Below are 17,834 nucleotides of genomic sequence, written 5' to 3' on the forward strand. Positions count from 1 at the left end.
AACCTTCCTGTCAAGCACCTTTGAAAAGTAGCTGTGTGCAAGTGCACCTGACACTATTCTAAAAGGCAAAGAGTGGCCGTACCAAATCTTGATTTGATCTAGGTTTTTTCACAAGCATGAACAATTTCAAACGAGGCAACCCGGCCCCAGCAATGACAAGCCAAAAGAAGCCCTAACACAGACAACACGGTACAGAGTTGTACCTTCTCTTACAGCCCAACCAGTGTGTGTGTGTATATGACACAGAAACGGAGTCCACTCACTCTGCTTCGATGTGTACGCTTGTTCATATATATGTGCGTGTGCGTGCGTGCGTGTGTGTGTGTTTCCTGCAGTGTGACAGAACGGCTGGCAGGTCCGCAGACAGAGGTTTGACAGGCGTTTAATGAGGAAGCTCTCACAGGACACAGGCTTTGCACAAGTAACACACACATATACACATGCACTCTTGCACACATAGTGAGCAGTAGGGAAAAGAAGGCACCTTTGTTTGGCAGCAAAAATACCTCAACCTAATTACAATGTGTTTGTAATATACTTTCCTTAATTACACTGAGATTGCACACTGATCTGCTCAGATTACCTATTAAAACAAAGAATAAACTGAACCAGCACGTTCTCAAACTGCCAAACCAGTGATGCTCTGGATGTTTGTTGGACATAGCCAGGGGTTTTCCATTGCTTTGTATGAAGATTACCAATAGCTTCCGATAACCCCTCTTCAATGGAAAATTCAAGGTTACATTCGAGTCAGGGAGTTTCAAATCTGACCGGGCATTAGTGAGGAAACCGGTGCTCTGAGCTGGAGTGAAGCTGAAAGCTAATTTCCCTTCCGTCCAGTTCAACAAGCTCTGGGTTGCCTCGGCTGTTAAGCTGACAAGTGCCCAATTCATTCTGCTACCTGTCTGCTGTGAACCTTTGCCTGCCGGGAGGGGGTCCGAGCGAGGGGAGGTGAAGAGGAGGTGGATGTGCAGCAGTGCCATATGGAGAGCAGAGACATAATGAGCAACTACATCTGTTGGCTTGCACTCAGAGGGATGGCAGAACAAAACTCTGTTTAATAAAGTATTACTACCCTTTTATGGGTCTTGGAATGTGTCAGGCACGGTTGTAGGAAAGTTAGCACTGGAGATGTTCATCAGTGATGTTTGAAGTAACTCATCTACATTACCACACATTGACCTGGCTATAAATTAGCATACAAGACATTCTTGGCAGAAAGATTGGACCGTCCTTGAAAACACTTCGCAATGCAGCCAAGTGGACAGCAGCCGCTCGATCTCACTGAGCAGAATACAAGGTTTATTGTAGCCACACGGAGAACAGTTCATTTACTGTTAGAAAGTGGACTGAGCTAATCAGCTTGGAGATCATCATTGTAGGAAACCGACCAACAGCAGGACACAGAGGATGAAGTCTGGCTGGTTGCTTCCATATTGTAAGCCAGAGAATTATGTTGGCCACTAAGCGTCGGAGAACAGATGCTGTTGGAGACATTGTCCATCAGTCAGCAAATGTAATGCCAAAGGCTGGAATGCCAAAGTGGAGTTGGCGAGGACGGTGTTGCAGGGTGGCAGGAGATGGAGGAGGGCAGGTGGTAGTCTATTACGGCTACCTGATCCCCTTTTGAACCAAAAGGTTTATGGGGGATTTGGGAGACCAGCTGCTGGCATTCAAAAAGCAAACAAAAATCTTGAGAGAAAAGGAAAATAAAACACCAGAGTTAGGAGAAGTCCGCGTGTCATCTCCGCCTTACCAACAATCTCCATCCCCGATCGCCAGCTCATTCCAGTCTCAGGCCGCGCAGCCAGATCTCTATTTGTGGTAGTAATGAGCCTGCATCAGGTCCCTGTGGTAATCGCAGAAGCAGACCAGTGATAAAGATGAAGTGGGCTGCGGATCCCATGGTGCCTTTTAGGAGAGTGGAACATTGACCACGAGATCTCTATCTCATTGATCAGCCAGTTCAGATAGAAAAAAAAGTTCCTTTCCTCCAGAGAGGCCTGTTCCTCACTCCACTGCCCTATTTCAGAGAAAATATCTTTGTGAAAAAGACAGACATGCTTTTAAACTCCCCTGTTGGCGACCAGTTGTGTTGGTATTATTGTAAGCTGCGAGGATAAAAAAAGAAACCACTAATTTCATTTTGGGAGCTTTCTCAATTCTCCTACCTGATAAAATGAAGTAACATTTACCAGTAAATACAGTCTTAAATGCCCACTGTAAATCTATCTGTGATTATCAAGCATGGGAAAACATGTTTGTATTGCTGAATCCAAAATTTTCTATGGGGAGCTTTGATTGGAAAAGTGTTTTTTCTAATCTAACAGTGGGCTTAATCCAGTTCTGGGCATCTAGCCAAATGTTTGACTTACACCACCAAACAAAGCATGGCTCAACTTTACACAACAAAAATTGGCAAACAGTTGGCCAACAAATCTTTGAGAACCTGGCCTTTGAGTAGAACACAAACATGTTGATGGAGAGACAAAAGACTCAAATGTTCTTGGTGAGTTTCAGTTCACAGAGTGATAACGACAGTACATCAACTGAGTGAGCAGCTGGCAGCAAGCTGAGCAGTATCAGCTGGGTTGAGTACCGGCTCCTTCCTCACAAGACAAAAGCACCATGACTTGACACAGCTGACTAAGACAAAACAAAAACAACATTGTAATAAGGAGCAGAGTCCCTTTTCACAGCCTTGATGACAACAATCAGCTTAATTGAAATCCATTTTGCTTGCTGCTCACCTGGGAGTCACTCTGTTTTTCCTGGCTTTCATCTCAGTGATCAAATCAAGAGACCGCTCTTCCTGATGACAAGATAGTGGATTTGGATATGCACATGGCGGTTCTGCTGGTGAGGCCTTGACAAGGCAGATCAATAGTGTTGTGAGAAAAGGGTCAGCAGAGGTGCAGACGACAGCTGTGCTCCTCTAATTATGATCAGGCAGAGACAGAGGAAGCACCTGCGTTTTGTTTGCAAGCAGACTACACAGAGGAATCCTGCAGAGAGTGACATCCAGCTTAACATCGCCGTTCTTTAAGAGAATCTTCCTACAGATTGGTGCGGTCGTTTGCACACAGACAAACCTCAGAGAAATGAATTATGGTGTCAGTATGTATTATTCATCATTTCAATTGAATTAAGAAATTACTAATTAAATGACTGTGCTTTCTGTAGCGTGAGCAATACGTAATACTGGATAAATGTACCATTTACTGTATATATTTATATTATTTACTGTAAATCATGTTCAATAAATGTTGCCACTTAGTGTATGACAGTCCCTATGAGATACAGAGATTCAGATTTAGCTTTCTATGTGTATGCGTATACGTATAATTACAGCCCGACCAGTAAATTGTCCAATATTAGCTTATTACAATAATGTTGGAATATGTGTAGCCATGTACATGTCCGCAAGTAAGTTGCAACTAAATGCAGCACAGAAAAAATAAAGTAAGTTTGAGGAAGTTTGGAAACACTGCCTCCATTACAGTTTATTCGCCAAATAACACAGCAAGTAATTTGTTTTCATTGTGTCAACAAAAAACAAATTTAAGGCATCCATATCAAAATGACTCATATCAGCTCAAAACCATTGCCAGAATTTGAATCAAATATCAAATATATCAAACATCAGCCTCAAAAATCCAGTATTAGTTGAGCGGTAAAAATAATATAAACTTTATTAAATAGTACTTACTGAAAACAAGATTCACACAACGTTAACGACACAACATCCAGCGTTTTTATTATTTTGTCAAAGCCATTTATATCAGTGAGGGAAAGTTAAATGAACATACAGGTGAAACTAACCAGAATAAACTCTCCCAACCAGTTTCAACAAAAACTGAAGAAGATCAGAACAGAAACAGAAACTTGAAGGAGGAGGATTTACTGCAGGACTGCTGTATCAGACTGCATTAGCTAATAAACTAGCAACCACATGTGCTTTATAGCAAAGGACAATAGCTGTGCAAAATGCATCCAACAGGATGCAATACAGTAAGCATCTCAGACAGGTACAGTAATGGCGAGGCTAACTTGACCCTCCCTACTGTCAAATTAATGCAGACGAGCTGCTAACAAGCCAGCGGGTGGCAGAACTTGATGGATTCTAGATACAAATCTAAGACGCCTCTTTTAACTGGCAATATTAACAACGAATGCAAAGTGCCAGGTTTCCTGTGAAAGCTATGGAGAAGGTATTCCAACACACAACCTGCTAGCAACTCATTTCAGTTCACTATCCTCAACACAGTCAATGTACCCAATACATTTATTCCTCAGATGGTGCACTCGAATAATAACCAAAATGAAATCATCAAATACACTAACACTATAGGATGATGCTGAAATTGCACTAAATGGAACAGCTATAGACTATCTGTCACTATGCAGCACTAGAAGTTTCTTAAACTGCAGTTGGAGGGAAACAGTAAAGCTCTTTAGAAGCCCAAAAAGGGAAATAAATGTGTGAGGGATGATGCAGCTCTACTTCTGAGACTTCTTCAGTTGAGCACCTGCCATTAAACCCTTTTTACTTTCACTCCTGAGTCAAAGATTTAATTCCTTAGACTTTCCGAGACACACTGACTCAGACAGACGGACACAAATAAACAAAACTAAAATTTCAATTGAATCTGAAGAAAAAAAAAAGTCTTTGTAGGATTCCTCTTATTCTATTTCTTGATGTGCCTTTTAGAAACTCTGGAGGACAAGTTTGATCATTTCTTTCATTAGATCCTAATAAATCCTAATGTTGGTAACGAATGTTGAATGGAGAGCCTAAAACAAGAGGAATGGATGAAAACCTGAATGTTGGAATGTATATTACATTCAGCTGTGGAATGACACGTGATATTGTATTACATACAGCGAAAGAAAAAGTAGTCTCTAAATGCAGAAATCTTGTGGTTCCTGTGCTGTGATGAATAAGTAAGTTGCGGCTAAACTTTTCAAATTCATATTACATACATTGCAGTGATGTGGCTCTTCCCCCAGCTGGTCATACTGCTGCACTGAGAAAATTACAGCTCAGCTCCGCTTAATCAGATCTGATTACTGGTTGTGACCAACAATGTGTCACTTGCTGCCAAAACAACGTTGCATTTGGCTGGAGAGCCTTTGACTTTACATATAGCGATTTTAAAGCCCAATTACAGTGGAGAGATGAACCATAAACTGACCCCCCCGAGCAGAACAAGACCGACACAGCAGAACTAATACCGCCATGCACTCAGACACAGAGTCAGCGAATGGAGAGATTGAGAGATTGGAGAGACTGATGGAGGGTGATTAGGCGGAGGCAGACAGAGAGGGAGCTGGCTTTTGAATACTACCTCAGCTTCTTTCAATTAGTATTGGAAAAATGTTGAATCTTGACTAGGTAGTCATTTATAGATGATGTCTGAGGTAGAGGGGAAATGGCAGGAAAGAGACAGGTGGAAGAGGTGAGATGAGAAAATAGGGAACAAGAAAGGACAGGAGAGAGAAAAAAAAGAAAAAGGTGAGAATAAGGACAAGAGAGTGACAGGAGCTGAGGCTTGTGTGAGGGCAGTAATAGCAGACATTAGAGGAGGGACAAAGGCAGAAAGGCAGAGAGGTGAAAATTGGTTAAAACTATGGTTGGGTGAAAGGAAAGAAGAAAAATAAAGGAGAAATGGGGCAATGACTAAGAGGAGAACAGTGTAAATCAAAGCAGCAAAAGACAGAGGTGTCACTGAATCTGTGTCAAGATCAGATGTGGTCTGTCAGGGCCTCCTCTAAAGGCCCTTCCATTTTTGAGGGGTGTATTTTTAAATGATAAAATATTAGAAATTACTATAATGATGTTACTGTATAAATAATTTATATGTGATACAAATTATTTAGTTTTAGAAGCATTAATTTGGTTTGTTACTATCATAACCGTAAACACATTATTTGGAGCTGGAACTAGATGTGCTTGCCTCTGACTGTGCTTCTTCATACAGTACAGTAATTATATTTCATGATACGCACATGAACCGCCAGTCCGACGCATGCACTTATGTCTACCCACTGAATGAGTGAGCGAGCAAGAGAGAGAGAGATTGATTTGTGTATATATAACTATTTTAAGTTAGTTAAGGCACAACACCACCAGTGCGTACAGCATTACGGCTGCCGGCGCCACTGGGGCCTGCTGTGTCCTTGGTTGCAGGCTCTGTTTATAGAAAATGTACTTGACAATAAAGACTGACAATAAAATGAACATATCTGATTCGTGATGGTTGGGACCCCAAGGTGTTGTCATCATAATCAACCAACATGTGTACGTATTTCGTGGCGCTGTGGGGCACACAATGCTGTCTAGCTAGCCTGCGACTGTTGGGAACTGAGATGAATGGCAGCTAATGATGAATTTGACATTGTGTCCGATTTGCTTCAGAATCTATTTTCCAGACAAAGTTTTCAAGATAAAAAAGGAAATATCTGAAAGAAAGAGACCAAGACCTAAGCTCGAGGGGCTCACGCAGGCAGGCATGGGCTGTCCGAGGCACTTTACCAAAGCTAACTATGAACTATAATGGAGCGCTTCAACACAGACAGTGGTACATGGAATACTACTGGTTTTTGCAGTCCTAAAACCTTAACCAAGTCAGCCAACAGACACCAGAGCTCTGACTGTCATCTAGACAAGTGTGCAGAAGGGCAGGTCTGGTTGAAGTGTGGGAAGAATTCTCAACTCCCCCATCAAAACAACAAAAATCTATCCGCACAGCTAGAAAGGTTAATTTGCAGTATCTGATGCTACAAGCTACCTACCTATGTAGTGTAGCTACACAATGTGGCAATGGGAAAAGGTAAAGGGCAACATTTTCATGGCAGCAAAAATGACCAGAGAGACCAGCACTCCAACTTTTTGGCATTTTCTTGAACTTGTAAAATTGCCATTTGTGTTTGTGTGGTATTTCAGTGCTACACTTATTTTAGGAAACAACAGAGAGTTTCACTCAAATGAGGCAGCGCAACATAATGTTTATAATATCAATAAATCATTTTAACGAATCACTCTTCAACCAGTAAAAGAGTTTAAGAGGGTATAATAATTGGCACAGGCTGCGACAAAGTAATCCCACACATTCGACTCTCCGTTGTGACTTGGTATTCTGTTGTTTAAATGGGAGGCTGCAGATATCAGTGGCAGTGACTTGGTATTCTGTTGGCGGCTAATTGTGTCATCGCCTCCTTTCCAACTTTCTTTTTAGCAAAAGAACCATTTTATGTTTTGTTCCTGAAATGCATTACAGTGAAAATGATGTTCACATTTCCTGGTATGATGTTCGCATTTGTGCTCATGTGAACAGCTTCATCAACATTTTGTATTATCTATAAATAATAATAATAAAACCCATACCATCTGCCTCTGGCTGCAGATTTAAGGTGCTGCGCCCTCAGATTGTGCCACTCTACACCATCCAGACAACAAGATAATTTACTGGAGAAGCCTCTTTCCAACTGTTGAGCTGTTGTTGTCATGTATTACTCTGAGTGGCACAACTGTTTTCACAGCAATCAGGCCAGTGATACGACTGGCTAAGAGCTAATTTATCTAACACCACAGTCCTTGATCTATATTCACCTTCACTCAGCCTGCAATTTGTGCTGCTGAACCAACATGACCGGTGCGCTTCAAGATGCCCATATAGTTGGTGCACTCAGGACCTTCTGCTCTGCACTCTACTTGGACCTTAAATGACCACAAAAGGCGAGAAAATGGTGTTTAATCTTCTGTTTGCCAAAATGAATACAGACATTTGCAGAAACAGCACTACACGGGAAACGTAATTAAAGGTCTACTTTCTAGCTTTTACCTGAGCTTTAAATGACATCTCACAGTCGTACAGTTGTCAGGGAAAGGACTCTGTTATTAAATGACCTTAAACCTTGGGGATGACAACTTAGCAAACTAAATCTACTAGTGAAGACTGAAATGCATAAAAACTCTAAAAAAGCTGAAAGACCTTGAGTGAAGGTCAACGATGAACTTTGTTTAAGCACTACACAGTTTAACAATATTGTCCTGCTCATCCATGCAACCAGATGTTGGCTTCACACTTGTCAACAGAGCACCAGGAAGTGTTAAAGGATAATTCTGGTTATTTGAAACACACTCACTTTATCTCTTACTGTTGGGGATTGCATCGCCTCCAACAGATCAAAGCAGCTCTAAAGATGATTAAACTTTAAACACAATCTTTGCTATGATTAAAAGACACAAAATATATTATGCAGCGATGTGTAACAGTGTGTGTGAAATTTGTAACTAATGACTATCAACATATCTAAAAATCAAAGGATTTATCCACTGACAGTCATTTATTAGTTAATCATTTTCATCACAATTTATAGATGCAGCAATTATGAATACGGGTTTTATTTAAAGAAAATTGCGACCATCACTATTATCTTATTCTTGCGATCTTGACACTGGTGCAAATTTGTTTACTCAATCAGACCACGCAGGGTTTTTCTACAATCTAAACGGTTATCACAATAAGAGCAAACCATGGTCATTAAGGTAGAAATAAACCCCATCCCTGTGAGTATTACAATTTTTGGATGATACTGGTGTCGACATGTGTGAGAGCAAAGCTGACTAGAGGTTGGCTGTACAAAAACAGGAGATGTGGTGTGCTGGCTTTGCTATGACCAACTGTGGCGCAGCGTCTGGCAGGGAGACGGTCTAATGTGAGCATAGCTACCGTATAAACGGTCTCGGGCCAGAGAGGATTTGCTGGGTTGGCTAGCTGGCTTATCATGTCACAAAAAGCAATTCCACACCTTGTGCAGCACTGAGCTGCTGGACAACTCACCCATTTAAATCAGTTTGGACAGCCTTGCACACACTGAACACAACACAGCAGGATGAGTATCTGAACATGTGAACGGACAAATGAACGAACATGCACTCAGAACTATGGCAACTATTAAGTGAGTGAATTTCTTATGGAAGCTCCACAATGACACAAATGAAGCACTAGACCTGCAAAACCTTTCTCTCCGAGAAAGTGGACAAATTTTCAAATTCGTTCAACATCCATTCATGAGCAATGAACTGTGCCTGAGCTTTGTCTGTTCACTTTGTCTGTGGTCCTGTTAAACAATTGCTCCTGTCTGGCCATGTGCAGGAATCTTACAGTTCATTTGACTACTAATAACGTAATCTTGAGAAATATGTTTGACTCCAAACTATCTTGGAATTAAACTTAGAAAGGAAAAGGAAGGAAGGATTCATTTTTACTGGGACTGAATGAGTTTTTCAGAATTACCTCAACTCCAGTGCTCACGGTTCAGCAAAGCACTGTATCACATGAGACAGCAGAGAAAGAGGCAGAAAATGAGATGAGAGAGCGTCTCTGACAGAGAGAGGGTGAGAGAAAGACACAGAGAACCTGAAAAATAAGCTAGTACTTGAGCATCTGCGAATAAATGACACTCAAGTTGCAAGCAATTTCCAGATTATTTAAAGCTTTTTCTGGGTGGTTGTATAACAGTGACTCAGAATTGTGTTTGCAAATGTTCTTGTGTATGTGTCTGAGTGTGTTTGAAAGCACAACTCTGTCATTATTACCTATCTTCAGGGCTTGAGCTATACCAGTGACCCCAAACTTCAATCCTGTGTGCTCTTTGTTTGCCCAGCGGACCTCAGGTTCACCTCTAAATCCAACCTGAGCAACACCCAACCTAAATGAAGTGGTGTAATCCCTCTATACTTCGACAACCAGATGGTTTTGCAAGCCCAAAGCAACCCCTGGACATCGGACTGGACATTAATATTCATGACTACTTCTGACACATGTTTGAATCATAGAGGAATATGTTTCCCCTCTTGAGCAGACACAGGGATATTGCACATTGCATCGCTTATGGTAGAGGAGAGGATGTTTGGGTTAAAAAAAAAAAAAGGCAGTAAGAACATTTAAACTGAGCTGAAGGTGACAGAGCAGTGGGATAAAAAAAACTTTTTTTTGACAGACTATTTGCCACCTAAAAATTTAATCACTAACATTTATTCAATTTAGTTTGAAAGCTTCCTGTGGCTAATAGCAAAATGACCTTAGTCCAAAGTCTGTATGAAAATAACAGTGCAACATGGGGAATGTAAATGGGGCTTGGTGCAAATCTGAATGGGAAATAAAAAGTCCTTGAGTCTATTATTTCATATCTAAGTCACCACTTTTAAATAAGAATCAGATTTGTTATCCTTGAGATTCACAGGGAACAAAGCAACAACAAGAATACTGCATTGCATGCTCCACCTATTCTGGCTGGCTGCAGCAGCCAGCAGATAAGCACCTGTAAAGCAGCAGGAGCCTCTTATCCAAAACCCCAGTTAATGTTTCCCATTAGTTGATATTAATCTGCCCTTCCTCTAAATCCTGACCCCAAGGTTTGCTTTGCACGCTGCCTAAGATGGAAACAAACTACCAACATGATGAACACAGTCAGCCCCTCTGCAGTAGCTGTTTTTCTATAAGTCACTATTAGTGCGAAACCCAGATGGGCTCAATTCCACTCCTCTGTTGGCCCAGTGGAAGTTGCCGCGGCAGCAGCAGTGGAACCCGGGGAGTGATTGATAGAGATGAGTAGATGATGTGCTGATCACCTTGTGGGGTCTGTCAGCCACAATATTGCTGCCAGTGTCCCAGGCAACCAGCTGCTGGATCGCCAGCATCTGTGTCCTTACCATCACAATGAGGGATTAGGTGGTCAGAGTCGTGTGTGTGTGTGTGTGTGTGTGTGTGTGTGTGTGTGTGTTGTGTGTGTGTGTGTGTGTGTGTGTGTGTGTGTGTGCATGGATCAGGGTGACCTGCTCTCACCTTTTAGAGGCTGAGTGTCACAGACAAACATCACCTGCTGATATTAGTTAAGGATGTGACAATTATTATATACAGTACATTTTCAATTGACTTTTATTACAGTTTATTTATCACAATTGATAAATTATTGATAAAATGACCCATGCATTGCAGCTTTGATTTGTTTATGCTTAACTGTCATTTGCTATTGTGGGTCATCTCATAAAAGACCCACTTTGGTCATATATAGTGAAGAAAGATATGTATCTGTGGTTTCTTTATAAAAAAAATGCATAAATGCAAAAAACCGTTTTGCTCATAAATCTTCTAATCATGTGAAGGCTTTTTGGGGGGCAGATGGTGGGATGTTTGAGTGAAAAGGTAATATTAGGCATGACCACCTGCTTGCATCCACCAGCCAATCTACCCATACCTACTGAGCAGTCCTCAAAGGTGCGCTGCAGACTATTTGGCTGCCAAGTGCAGCTAGAATAAAGGTTTACATTTCCTAAAGGATAAAATACTGCAAGATTTGTGCTGCTCATCTCATTAAGAATAACTTAACCATCTTGGTATAATAATATAGCTATATATATATATAATATATCAACCTTCTGACTCAGCAGGGAAGCATTTTCTTACTGTAAAATTTTGCACCGTGACAGACCTTTAAAGTGCTCAGAACTGAAAAAGTTCTTTAGTCCTGTTCATGGTCCTCTTCTGTATGGTAATAATTGCAGAGGTTTTCTTTGTTCTTAATCTTATCAGAATCTGAGATGTCAACAATTGGTAAAGTAAATAACCCTAAATAACCCAACATATTTTGCCAAAGGTCACTGACCTTTGAAGTAAAATCACTTCATAAGGAATGAATGAAAATACTTTATCATTCAAGGGCATGTTTTCCTCCATAGTCCTTAGTTATTCGCTGCTGTACATGCTTTACATGCTGTATCACAGTATCTCCTGTACCTTATTGTGGGTAATGGGTTAGTTACAACACCCCACCACTGATATAAGGCTGTGCTGATGAAGTCCATTAGCCTGTCATCCCCTTCAGAGTGATCATGACATGAGTAATGTGACCTTCTCTGCTAGACACACAAAACACACACACGCACGCACGCACGCACGCACGCACGCACACACACACACACACACACACACACACACACACACACACACTGCAGCAGCTGACTTTGCTGATTTGCACACCTCAAGCCATGAGACCTAATCAGTGATATCCGCTGGCGTAGTGTTTGATTGGAATAAAAACTCTGCACACTCTTGGGTCTTGCTAGAATCCGGGGAGGAACCACTGAGTTAACACCATTGTTTTTAACCCTGACCCTCAGGAACCAAACTGCTAGGATTGCTGCTTTTTCGGTTTTCCAGATGTGCACTCGAGGCATGGAGTCGTCTTTGATTTTATGACTAAAATAAAAACCAGCAGCAGCGTTGTGATGACCACAAATGAGAGCCAATGGGCTTCATTGTTAGACAACCTTAAAATAGTTATTTATGCATTTCATATAACACAGAATGGGATAAGAGGATCAAAGTATTCCCAAGGAAATAGGTTTCCCCCCGGGTTTATTAATCTGTTGTCTATTGTCATTTCAACTATGTGTCCAAAAATGCTTTGGTGTGCATTTTTATATCAAAATCCCTCATCTCGTCTTGTAAACTGACTGAATATTTTTCATGACTCATCCTGCACTGGGGGTGGACACAAAACTGCTTCTAATAATGTGATTATACATTTTCAAGGCAGCTACAGAAACCATCTTTTTATATATATAGGCTGCAGATCTACAAAGCAAAAATCACTACATGCTCTCTTCAACACCACAGACTCAAAAATAAAGTTCTTGATGTTAAGATGAGAACCATATGAAATAATTTATACTTGTAAAATGTGCTTAGTATATTTAAAAGGTTTAATGGATTTTTATGAGAGCTGTTCATTTGTATGTGTGTAGTACAAATTTGAGGTACTATCACTTTACTTACTTTAATATTTCCATTTTAAACCTCTTTAAACCTCTATTCCACAATGCTAACAAACAGTAAAATGCTACTTACACATTCATGAGTAATCCAGTATGCTGTCAGCACGTTTCCTTAAGTAAATACTGAAAAAAGGCTAAATTCACTCTTTAACAGAACATGGATTAGAACCAAAGAATAAGTACAGATGTAGAGTTGCACAGCTCTATCAAGTTCACCTATTGCGGCTGGGAGAACAGAATCACCAAGGGTGATATATGGATGTAGTATTTAATTGGACATGCATATCAAAATGTTTCTGTGAAAGCTGTCATATGTGGGAACACACTGCATATTTTTCCCTGACAATGGAATAATCCAATACTACCGTAGTTGTACTGAATTATTAGTTGTGAAGTGTAACAGTACCAAGACCTGATGGAAACTTCTGCTTAAAATCAAGTGCTAAAGGAGGAAAGGAAAAAGATTATTTCAATATCATGACAGCAGATTCTATAAATCCTACTTTCTGTGTCAAACATTGCAATTTGGCAGAGCTTAAAAGTATCATGGTCATGATTATTGCGCTGCACATACACAATTACAATAAGAGGGGACAAGTAGAGATTAAATTTGGGAAAGTGTGGGGGATCTGTGAATGATTTGGGCTAGTATCAACTCCTGGGAGTATTTTATGACTATATTGTATGTATCAGTTAACAGCTCAAAAATGGCACTTTTCACTTTATGGGGTCTTTAATATTCATACAGTGGTATTATCACAGTCAGTTTCTCAAAGCAGTCCGCCCAGCCAGTCAATGCCACCAGAGATTTTTAACAGCAGGGAGTCCTGGTCTGTCTCACACTATAACAGACTGATGTCTCATTAGAAAGACAGGCTGTAGTGAACCAGTGGACATTATAGAGAAAGGGATGGTAATGGGATGTCTTTTAATAGTCATGCTGATCAAATTCATGCAGTTAAAAAGGCGGCTTCTCTGTGGACCAAATCCAATTATGGCGGGGAGCACACCAGAACACACAAGTGACTGATGAAGTGGAAGAAAGCTGACATTTAATTTTTAAAATCTGTAGTGAGCATACAGTAGATAATATAGACACTAGTAATAATCTAAACAGTTTTCTACAAATAGAATAAAACAAAACAGTATCAAATTCAGTAAATGCAACAAAGTGTGGCAGTAAAGCCATCACACATCAAATCTGGGAATATATGTTTCTTTTCTTATTTATAATTGATTTTGATCTAGTTTATGGTTTTGTATAATTCAAAGGCGCTCCGTGTCTTGACATCAGACAGCAAAACACACCGTGTCAGAGTTCAGACAAGCCAATTAGCATCCAACTGGGGCTGGTTTGCATGCAGTCAAGCTCTAAAGCCCTAAATCCACTCAGTCATGTTTAAATTGTGAAAAACATGTTTTTCTTCACTGTTCAGAAAAGAAAATATGGCTGTTGACTTGTTTTATCAAAAATAATATCAATGATACTATCATCCGTCATATCATCTCCGAAGTAAATATCCTGATGTCAAACACCACATGTACCGTAGAAATGGAAGGCGCTGGTTGTTCTCAACACACACAATTTGGGGCAAAACAACAAAACTTTTGTTTGTTTGTGTTTGTTTCAATAAAAATGTCGAAACAGTGGCTAGAAAGCCTCAGCGGGCCAAACGGCTCCGAGATAATGAGGGGAAAGGAGGAAATAAAATGTCCAGCGGAGCTTTGATTGGAGTGGGACTAGAATGGAGAGTTATGACACTGTTGAGGTATTTCATCATTTTCACTAACAAGTTAGATTTCATTCCCCCTCAATCTCCCACAAAAGCCACACAGCCGCTAATGGGCATCATTGCTCCAAACTCTGTATTTGTGGTGGGACTATGAAGAGGCTGCCTGACATGGGCCCGCAGCCATGGGCCATTTGGGTGCATAAACTCACCTCCTTCTCACCACAGATATTGCTGATGATGGAGTTGGAGGCCGGGCTGGCAGAGGGGCCGAGGACCGCCACAACCCCTTTAGACATGATCTGGCACACTGAGAGAACACAAAGAGGGGGGTGGAGGGGAAAATAAGGATTAAGGGGGGAGGAGGGAATGGAGAGGAGGAGAGACAAAGCAAGTCAGTTGGTGCTATCCAAAAAAGTAAAGTACAGGATTTCTTTAAGAATCTGAGGCAAGGCATGTAAAAAAGGCCCCCCTCAGTCAGATGTTAATGGATGCACATGCTGACTATCTCAACCTCTAAACAGATAGCAACCTGAGCCAGCGCTTCTACTGTCCCAAGGGAACCTGAACCTACGCGTGCTGGTGAATTGTGCAAGGCCGAATGCATTTGTCGACGTTTAATATGCAGAACGTGATGTACATACATACGTACAAAAAAAAAAAAAAAAATCCCATGAGAGTTTCATAGTTTGCGTGAGAAGCTGATACTCAAATAGCAGACAGACAGTGAGAAAGGCAGAGAGCCAGAAAAAGTGACAGGCAGTGATATCTAGAGGCTTAAAACATAAAATCTGGCATTTGAACATTTGCACATGAATGCAATAATATCCCCAAAAGTGACACACACATCTCATCTTGTTTTCCACTTTCTACATTTACAAGGACTGATTTAAAGGCTTTACCTTTGGGGATGAAAACAAATCTTTAGACTGAAACATTTTAGAGAATGTGAGTTTTACTCTTCTCCCATGGACACGGGCCATATGCTTTAATCTACCATACTGAAAAACAGAATGCCATTTCTTGTAATTTTATTAATCCTTTGCCTCTAATTAAACCTCTACAGTCAACGATGTGAGGAAGACACAAGCATCATTATTATTATTATTATTGGGGCAAATGCAGGGCATTAATCAGCTACATGTGGAAGAGGCAAAGGGGAAACGTTTTCTGACCCGCGCAGCGAATCCAAAGGCAGTGAATCGAATGATTAATAAGTAATCCCTTAGTCCCCCATGGGGGTTGTGAGACATGAACACACGGACACTGTACAGAAACACGCACCTCCACACACACACACACACACACACACACACACACACACACACACACACACACACACACACACACACACACAGTTGCACCTGCCTGCACGGATTCATCAAATTATAAAGCTGAATGATTTGACTGTCAGCCAACATGCTCCTGGCCCCTGTAACACTTTCATTTGCCCCCTTTCTGCATAAGAAGCATTGTGTGTGTGTGTGTGTGTGTGTGTGTGTGTGTGTGTGTGTGTGTGTGTGTGTGTGTGTGTGTGTGTGTGTGTGAGAAAAAGAATAGGTATATAAACTCTTTGTCAGAACTTTGCCCCCTGGACATTGGCGTTGGTGTCATGGTGTCCATTTGCGCCATGAATTGTCAGAACAGTCCTGTGCTGCTAACTGCGGTCAAATTATGGTCAGAAGGTCACAAGAGATCGACTGAAGTCTATTTTCCCTGCTTAACATTGATTTTCACTGATCAATACAAGCTATTGGAACCTTGGAATGATTAGCGCTGTAATGAGTTAGATCAGAGAAATACTTGACAGGTTTGCTGGGCACAAGAGGAAGAAGCGATGGACATGCAGCAAAAACATGGCAAACAGTAGAACCAGAAACACCAAATGACACAACATGGCTGCGTACACAGATACACACACACGGCCGCTACATCAACCGAACTCCTCCAGCTGCAGATCAAGGTGCTTCTAAGTTGAAAAACGCTTTTGCTTTCCTTTCAGATCTTACTACATTCAATTTTCTTGTGGTTGAAACATTCTCAGTTTCCTCAGGTGCACACATGGCAGAACTAAAGCAAACCATTTATGTGTTCCTGCGGCTTTGTACGCAATAGAGTAACTGAAAGAACGTCTGTTTGTGAACTGGAGTCTTGTCATGTCGTTGTTTCTGCCTTTACAAGCAGCAAGTCCAAGGAGGCATCCGTTTAGGAGCTGTATACGCCACAGGAGTGGGTGTTTGAAAGGTTGGGGTGGGACTTTCCTGGGCAGGTAGCGCTCCCTCTGTGATATTTCCATCTAACTGCGGCCGCTGAGCCGTCCCTAATCCAATTCCTGCCTCTAATTACACACACAATCACACTTTCACACACATAACGTTTGCACAGCATACACACAAGCCAGCATTCGCACACCACCAACGCGCACAGAGCAACACACGCACACAGACACACAGGAGGAACCACATTTAGGAAGGGTTTGTAGTTAACCAGGCAGAGAGAGTAATACAGTTTCTTGTTGTTGTGGTAAGTGAAGCGGTGTTTCCATGGATTAAGTGGCCCCAACTGAAGCTCTTGGGTTTGTGAAAGTGGGAATGTGTGGTATTGAAAATCAATCCTCACACGTCGTTTTCTGCAGGCGCGTATTGATTTTGGATACTTTTCTTTGAAATATTAAATAAAATAATCTAACCAATAATTACTAAGGTGTGTGGTAGCTGTGGAGTAGCTGCATTGATACAATTGATCGATGAAAAATAGGTATTCCATCTAGTGTTAATGGAGTCACCCTCAGTTGTAACATTTGTCACAACTGTGCGACAAGTTACAGGAAATATCACGATGGGCTACTTAAAAAAGTCCATAAGCCTTTCTGTTGAAGGTCATCTCTGTTTCGACACAGATGAAATCACATTACACTGCACAGAAGATGTCGTTCTGCTCTGCCCTACCGCAGTAGAAACAAAAGTACAGAATAAAACAGGACCCAGCAAGCAGACGTAAAACACCTTTTGACTCCTGCAGCTATCAAAACATGACAGCTCATTTTGTGTTTCTGCGCCACATCAGTATGTCATCTATTTTCAATAATTTGTTTGCTTCTGTTTGACCAAAATACTGTTAAACCAGACAGACATATCTCTGCACTTGGGGGACGAGTGTGAGAGACTGAGTGAAAAGAAGACAGTGGGCCTGAATTGAAATGACAGGCTTGCTGATTTCAAATAGACAGACGCTCTTTGCTGGTGCAATTGCTCACTGGA

The 17,834-nt window shown here is 41.2% G+C and overlaps 1 protein-coding gene across 5 annotated transcripts in view; it reads right to left on the reverse strand.

Annotated features, from left to right (window-relative positions):
• The window catches only part of grik4 (glutamate receptor, ionotropic, kainate 4), a 278,338-nt gene that overhangs the window by 98,837 nt on the left and 161,667 nt on the right, over nt 1-17,834 (reverse strand). For all 5 annotated transcript variants that reach the window (XM_056374837.1, XM_056374835.1, XM_056374836.1 and 2 more), the window contains one exon: nt 14,787-14,884. In XM_056374837.1, the coding sequence (XP_056230812.1) occupies nt 14,787-14,884 (98 nt within the window). The remainder of the gene's footprint in view (nt 1-14,786; nt 14,885-17,834) is intronic.

The sequence above is a fragment of the Seriola aureovittata genome, chromosome 4 (assembly GCF_021018895.1).
Source record: "Seriola aureovittata isolate HTS-2021-v1 ecotype China chromosome 4, ASM2101889v1, whole genome shotgun sequence".
Taxonomy (NCBI): Eukaryota; Metazoa; Chordata; class Actinopteri; order Carangiformes; family Carangidae; genus Seriola; species Seriola aureovittata.